General features: G+C 34.7%; 1 protein-coding gene across 1 annotated transcript in view; it reads right to left on the bottom strand.

Annotated features, from left to right (window-relative positions):
- The window catches only part of PDCD1 (programmed cell death 1), a 128,760-nt gene that overhangs the window by 30,935 nt on the left and 89,447 nt on the right, over positions 1–8,378 (bottom strand). Inside the window, exon 3 of the mRNA XM_044070906.1 lies at positions 1,159–1,314. Coding sequence (XP_043926841.1) covers positions 1,159–1,314 — 156 coding nt within the window. The remainder of the gene's footprint in view (positions 1–1,158; positions 1,315–8,378) is intronic.

Below are 8,378 nucleotides of genomic sequence, written 5' to 3'. Positions count from 1 at the left end.
ACTTCTAGTGCATACATTGTCAGCTGAAACTATGTTTCCAGCATTAGGACCCTCAGATAACTCCTCATAGTGTATTCCTAACAAAATCCATCACAATGTACTGTACTGAAGCATGGCTCTGCTGTCCCATAAGGCTTTGCTGATGATGGTCATTACTACTGGAGCACACTGTGATTTGAATATTTGTCAGGTAGGTCTCATCACTCCAGATGGAATGGGCCTTTCAGCTATGCTGTCACTGATGCCCTGTGATCTATGAATGGAGTGGACAGGGTGGGTCATCACACTGTGGTCAGTTGGTTGGATTGTGTTGTAATAATTCTGCCACAAGGACCATGCTAGCTTACATGCAGCTGTATGTATGCATACAGTGAGGTACTGCAGAGGCCTCCACGGTGATGTGTTCCCTTCTTATCCTCACTCACATCCTTTTTTGGCAGTTGCCAGTCTTTTGAACTCTTAATTTCCATTAGAAGCAAGCAGCAGGGAGAATCCCCAACACTCACCACTCATTCCTTCACATCTGAGAAAGGCAAGCCTGCAATTGCATTATCACTCCACAGTCCTTGTATCAGTTCCTCCAGGGCCTAAGCTGCTAGCTGAACCCAAGTTGTACATGTCATACTCACGTACCCAAGCTGTATCTATCATACTCAGCAACCCAAACTGTATGTGCCATACTCAGGAAACCAAGCTGTATGTGTCATACTCAGGAACCCAAGCTGTATGTGTCATACTCAGGACTGCATTCTTGTTGGCCATGAAAATGCAGGTATGTGCTTTTTAACAACTATTTTTGCATTTGGACAACTTACAACTATTAATAATTTCAACATGCACATTTTTAAAATTTACTTTTGAACTTTTTCATTGTAACTAACATGAACTCTTACACAGCATGCTCCACTGAGGAAAATATGCAGCATTATATAAAATCTGAACAGTTTTAGAAAACCTGCACATTTACTTTCTGATTTTATAATAGTTGAAGAAATAAGACACACTAAAGTGCATAATCTTCTCTCATTTAGTTGAAAGATTCAAAGAACAGTCCTTCTACTTTCCCCTATTATGAAGATCCATTTAATGTGTCCATTCAGGTGTAAAGGTTTTAGTCCATAAAAATAATTCATAAGTTAAGAAGATGTTTTGGCTTACCTTGCTTCCTTTGCATAACAAACAATAAAATGGAGACAAGGATAAGGAACATAATGATAACTGGTAAAGCTGATCCCAATATGATATACTTTGAATTCCCATTTGTTTGAGTATTTACGGTAGAAGTAACTGTAGTGGTAACATTTGTCACAGGCTCTGTTGATGTAACATATAGAAAAAAAATACATTATTACTATAACACATCAGACAACAATGCATGTGTTGTAGTTATTTACAGAGTACACCCATAATTGAAATCACAAGGGTGCCATACCCTTTCCAATTATAATTTAGTCACAGTTCTGGCTTTTTACATTAAATTGTAACTACTGTAGTCACTGTAACATCTTTCTAGAGTGGACATCTTAAAGAAATGTTATAGAACAACAGCACTGCTGTTAGATTCAGACAAACATAATATTATATGGAAGTGTAATAGATGCAGTTAACTGAAAATTAAAAGCATGAGAAGAAATTAATTACCATAAAATTACATGCAGAATACTTTAGAATAAAAATAGTACAGGTAATGTTTAAAAAAACAATGGTTAAAATTTTAAGTTAAGTAGCACGATGAAACAGGAAATATGTTTCTGACACGTGATCAAATTGTACAGTGCAGGTAATGGAAAATGTTGATAATTATTCTGTATAACCAGTTTAGGAGGCATCTTGATGCATATTTTATATCCATTAATTGCCAATTTGATAAGCCGTAACACCAAACCACATTAGAAGTGCTTCAGAAAGAACAACATTGGAAAGAAATCACAAATGTAAATTTTTCCATAGGTACCACCCTAATTAAGATATCAATACAAGCAATGTATTTAAAGCAGCAACCCCTACCTCTAAGTGAAAAAAAATAGTTATCATATTCTGTTAAGAGTTTCCAAACAGAAATAGAAAAATTTACAAAACTGGACCCGAACCATAGTGATTTATTCAACATGTTTGGATCACTAATCTCACATGAAAAAGGCTGCTTTAAAAACAAAAGTAAAGATATGAAAGTGCTGTTAAAGGTATGTAACTGGTAAAGATGTAGAGTTCATTCCACAGTTTTACTGTAATAGTACTGCTTTCTGAAAAAAAGTCAGGCTCTTTATAAAGATTTTAAGCAAAAGTGCATGCATCTCACATATCTTATATAGATTAATATCTTTGACTAGGCTAGATAAATGAAGTTTTTAAAGTAAAAAAAAAAACAGTTCTAAGAATGACATAGTATTTATTCTAATAATATTTTGGACATACTTTTAATTTTTAAAAGAATTTTCCACAGTATTAAGACTTTTTTAATGAACTCAGATAAGCAACCACACCAGAACCCAGCTACCTATTATCACAGAACAAAGATACCCAGATGTTGTACTAGACTCTATACTCACCTTTCATAATCATGTTGAGCAAGTTACAGCTAAAGTATTACAGCAACTTAAAACATTGTATAATTTTTCTTCCTAAAACTGAGGCATGTCATGTGATAGCATTTGAGCACCTTTGAGCACAGATCCTATTGAACAATTTTCAAGTTTAGCCTGGGAACATATGACATTTCCAGTCATATCAAAAATAACATATATCAGTCACAGGGTATGGTAATCTTGGAGTTTGTATATATAATTTTGGGGGGTTTGGGGGGCTTGCCACCCACATGGGAGGAGGTACAGGGATGGCTTGCCCTCCCTGTGAAAAGAAGTTTACAAGAAAAGAAAGATTTTTGAGATTTGCTGTTCTTTATCATCTTATTTTTTTTTTCTGGCTTGTCAGCACTCAGAATTTGAATGCCGACATTTAAATAGGAAGCCCAGTCACAGTATAATGTTATGACTGTTAGACAGAATATATATTTTTAAGCAAGTTGATTTATACACAAAGAGTCATGGTATATCTGTAACACTGTTAGAGGGAATATACAGTTTAAAAAATTTACAGTTACACTATAATACATGTGGAACGTAATGCTGAGAAGGCAAATTTTTGGGAGGATTTATGTGACTCCACTGTTAAGAAATCTCTTACATTTTGCTTGTTTGAATAAGAAGGACTTTAGTTGCCAAGTCAAGATGTGTCATGCTGATAGACTTCGACCGAAGAAGACTGAATGATGTAATTAAATCAAAAGGTGCTTCAACAAAGTATTAGTTTAAAGGTGTGTGCACTTATGCAACCAGCTTATTGTACGTTTTTTATTTTTTATATTTTCCCCCTAACAGATTTGTTTGTTTTTCAGTTGAATTGTACAGGTTATAGGTCACTTGAAAGGTGGGAAAAGTTTTGAAATGATTTATTGTGGTCTCATTTTTTATATCACAAAAAACTGGCATTTTAACAGGAGTGTGTAAACTTTTTATATCCACTGTATGTCTTACAGGACTGAGTAGTGAGGGGCTGTTATCTATCTGTCTGTCCTGATGGGATTAGCAGTTATGTCCCACAGGCCCTAGTACTGAAGGGGGTGTTAGCTATGTGTCCTGATGGGGTTAGCAGTTATGGCCCACAGGGCTAAGTACTGAATGGGGATTTAGCTATCTGTCCTGATGGAGTTAGCAGTTATGGCCCACAGGGCTCAGTACTGAATGGGGCTTTAGCTGTCTGTCCTGATGGGACCATCAGTTGGGTCCCTCACAGCCCATTAATGAAGCCTTTCCAGCTTATTCTCCTATGAGTTAAAATGGAAATTGGATCTGGAGAGACAGAATGCTGATGACTGCAAACTGAATAACAACTGCTTCAAAAAAGATGGTAATGTTTTCTACAGTAGTCCAAAAACGTATACCTGGTGCAGTAGTAATGATCTTTCCTTTAATTTAAGTAAATGTAGAATAATAGAATATGCTAAAAAGGGATATCAATTACTATTGTAAAGTAACTGGTCAAATCATAAAAAGTCTGTCATTAAAGTTCTAGGTAAAAGAGTGGTCAATAACTTAAATTTTGACCAGTGTGCATCTGCAAAGCTTGTAACTTTTGTTCTATAACCTATTTAATTCTAAATGGCATATCTATTCACTCCATGGACAGCAGTATATCACTTTAAATTTCAACATACTGAACTTCAGAACACAAACAACTGTGCACAAACAAAACTCCAGAACACAAGCAACTGCTTGCAAACAAAACTCCAGAACCCAAACAACCACATGCAAACAAAATTCCAGAACACAAACAACTGCACGCAAACAAAACTCCAGTACAGAAACAACCACTCACAAAAAACCCTCTAGAACACAAACAACCATGTGCAAACAAAACTCCAGAACACAACTGTGTGCAAACAAGACTCCAGAACACAAATAAGCCATGCGCAAACAAAACTCTAGAAGACAAACAAACCACGCACAAACTGTATTTAGTTTCAACATATCAAACTAAATTGAACACAGTGCTATGTTCTGAATAAGATGTGATACATCTTGAAAGGTTGCTGAGATTCTTTAGTAGACAATTCATAAAGTAGGCAAACTAGAATTATTCAGAAAGGGATTACGAACTGCTATTATGCTTCTAGCTTTTATAGGATACATAGATGTGACTTTTGTCTGGTCTGCATTGCAAGGTCTGATCAATTTTGTTTGAAGGTCTGTGCCTAGAATGTGCCACTGGTGGAATTAATATCACATTATTACAGTGGGGTACATAATACTGGAAAATACTGGTAATAGAAAAAGGTAACTAATAAAAGAGAGAAAGCTTCACCTTACAGTTAGAAAAAGTTAGTCTTTAACTTCCTTAAAAATAGTATATTTGCATATATATATATATATATATATATATATATATATATATATATATATATATATATAATTTATGAATATGTATATCTATACATTTACATATATATGGGTGTACTGGAGTTGGTTGAGTCTACCTTAGATCAACATCTGTCTAGCCAACAAAATGTGATCGACTAAATAGATGATTGACAGGTGTACAAGATCACACAATTAACGGGGCAGAGAAATATGCCCTTCCCTGAGATTGTGCGATCTCAGATTTAATATATATAATTGGGATGGTGTTGTGGGTGCAGACAAGCAAAGCTTAGGCTGTATTTTTTTACTTTATTTGCATGCACCTAGATTTTTGCTTGGTGCATGTATAGTAGCATGTCAGCATTTATAAAGTCAACCTTTTGTGGTTGACTTTGTAAACGTTTATCTTTGGATCATTCATTATTTATCAATAGACCTACAAATATATATGTTTGTGTGTGTGTGTGTGTGTGTGTGTGTGTGTGTGTGTGTGTGTGTGTGTGTGTGTGTGTATATATATATATATATATATATATATATATATATATATAACCTTTGTTTACTGGGAAAGTCCAACTTGGAATTTTTCAGCAGAGACCTAGGAAGAAATGTTCCAGATGAATGTCATTGTAACATGGGAGGAAACCGGAGAACCCAGAGGAAACCCACACAAATGCAGGGAGGACATGCAGATTCCACACAGAAGGTACCCCATCTGAGAATCAAACCAGAGAAACTCTTGCTGTGAGGCAAGGTTAGGGTTAGGCTTTGCACCCCTTTACCAATTTACTAATTCATGCTAACCCTATCAGTAACCCTGACCCTAAGCCTGATCCTACACCTTGTCTCAGACACACAAATACACACCAACAAACATGACAATACTAAAACTATTCCCTTTCCAAACCCTAACCCTAACCCACCAACACTTGCATCAACACATTTCCAGCACTAATACCAGCCCACTTACCTATGTCTACATTCTGAATTTTCAACATTCTGACAGTGCCCTTCTGAGTGCCAACATTCTGAATAGCAACCATATATTATATTATCTATCTCTTCCCTCTCTCTCTCTCTCTATATATATATATATATATACATATATATATATATATATATATATATATATATATATATATATATATATATATATATATATATATATATATATATATATATATATATATATACATATATATATATATATGTGCATAGGTAGCTTGGCAGTGATATATTTCAACCCATACCCCTTCTCCCCACCTCGGCCTTGGTATTATCTATTCAGAGATGTCAGATAAGCAGGATTATCTGTTCTATGCTTGTCAGTAGTGAGAAATAGTAGGATTTGCTGACCCCAAGATCAAATCTATATACCTGTGGTGCTTACAAGATTGTGTAAGTTTTGACTACCTATTTTGCCTCATACTTCCCCATTTTAGTAAAATATTCTAAAATAATTTACTGAGATCTTTGGCTTGCAAGTCAGAATGCAGAGATGTGTTCACTTCTTGTATGCAATGCATCTAAAAAAAAAAACCTTCTATGGAGAACCTCTGCTTGAGTTCTATACACCTTTGCACTACGGCATTCTGGTAATTGTAGTCTGGAGTGAGAGAGGTATGAGACTGTTAAAAGCTCTTGTTACTGTGTTATATAGCTATGTCATACATGATGTCCTCATCTTTTTATATGTCTTAAGTCATGTTCCATAAAATGCAAAGATCCAAAAACTAATATTGCAATTTATGTGAAGAGTTGGGGACACATTTTTTAGCTGTTTTAGATTATAGCAAACTAAATGAAGAAGTACTCAGATTTCTGTTTATGTTCCTTTTCTTTCACTGTGCCTTAATCTGTTAGAATTTTTCCATATCTTCTTCTATCAAGTAATCCTCTTTAGAGTTGTGCATGATAATAACAAAATCCCCTTCTCTTTCTATAGTGTTAACTTTTAAATTAATGAGTTATTAAGAACATCTCCCCGACAGAATGCAACAATGACAACAAATCATGGGAAAATGTTGTTAATTTGTTTTGTCCACAATGGTTGTAAATTCATAGGAACATATTCATATATTTTCTTTCTAAGTATAGACCAGACTGAATAACCAAAGGCATTTAGAATGTTGAAGGCATAATATTATAATACTTATATACCTTTCTTCCTTTGAAAGGCCTCAGAATGTAATTTGCATACTATACAGCTTTGGAGATATCTGTGGATCAGACACACTGGAAATGCATGATTTGAGATAGTCATCTCTTTAGCAGGAAAATTTCTCCATGAAATGGCAGAGAGTTAACTTGTCTATGGCTGCTCGAGCTGTAATCTGATTTGTTACAGATTACGTTTTTTTGTTTTTTTTTATCTATAGTAAGCATCCAAAATATAAGACTTGGTGAAATCAAATGGTCTGAGAATGCATGCATTCTAATTGGTTTTAATCAACAGTATAATAAGTAGAAACAGAAAGTAGTACATCGCCTGCCTTTCTTGGATAGTACAATAATATCCATGGTTTGCAGAGGCTGCTAAAATGTTGGAATAGCAAAGTCAGGTTTCTATAATGACAAACTCAGCATACATTTCTCTTTTCAGTGATTATTTTAGTGTCAACAGCTTTCATAAAATAGGTTTTGTTTTTAATCAGTGAAAGCTCTACTTTATTATGTCATTACTGTTTTGTTAATAAAGCACTTAAATAAAGATATAATGAAGTTGTATCAATGTTTACCTAATCTCCTAATCTTCATCAATTCACTGGCCACATTTTACCTTTGTGCACAAATCATAACATCTGTTTAAGCACCACAAATGCTGAATCATGAATTTTCGAAAGAATAGCTTATGCTCTTCTGTGCTAAAGACCCCCCCCCCCAGCCTCAATAGTCAAATTTAAGTTCTTGCATTTTTATGTTTGTAAATGACAAGAATTTTCACAGTAAAACCAAATCAGGTTTCACTACATTCTCTTTGGCTAGCATTTTCACACTCTGTAACTAAGAAAGGAATTTAGTTACCCAGCAGCAAAAAAGATGAAAGAAATCATTTTTTGTACTCACAGCAGAGTACAAAAACTAAAAAAAAAAGGTAAGGTTAGAGAGTAGGGATAAAACAGCCAACAGAGGAGGTGTGGGTGTCTTTGATAATGTTTTCCATCACATACATGTCAGAAAATGTTATCAGCTGACTAAAAATAAAAATAATCCATCTGCTCACTCTTATCTGATGTTCCATTGACAACATTGAATCAGGTTTTTATAGCTTCTTCAGCTTTCATAACCGTCAGTAGGACAATAACAAAACTGCAGGAGACATCCTGTGATGTACTCTTCATCAACATTATGTCCATTCATGCCCTCCATTTATTTAAATTATTTTGTATTCACAAGCAGGCTATTGTAATAGGATAGCTTCAGTTTAGCAATAGCCTGTATTTATTTGCAATTGTTAAATGA

The sequence above is a fragment of the Protopterus annectens genome, chromosome 4.part1 (assembly GCF_019279795.1).
Source record: "Protopterus annectens isolate FY-2018-M chromosome 4.part1, PAN1.0, whole genome shotgun sequence".
Classification (NCBI taxonomy): domain Eukaryota; kingdom Metazoa; phylum Chordata; order Ceratodontiformes; family Protopteridae; genus Protopterus; species Protopterus annectens.
This window is presented reverse-complemented; position numbering and strand designations above follow the sequence as displayed.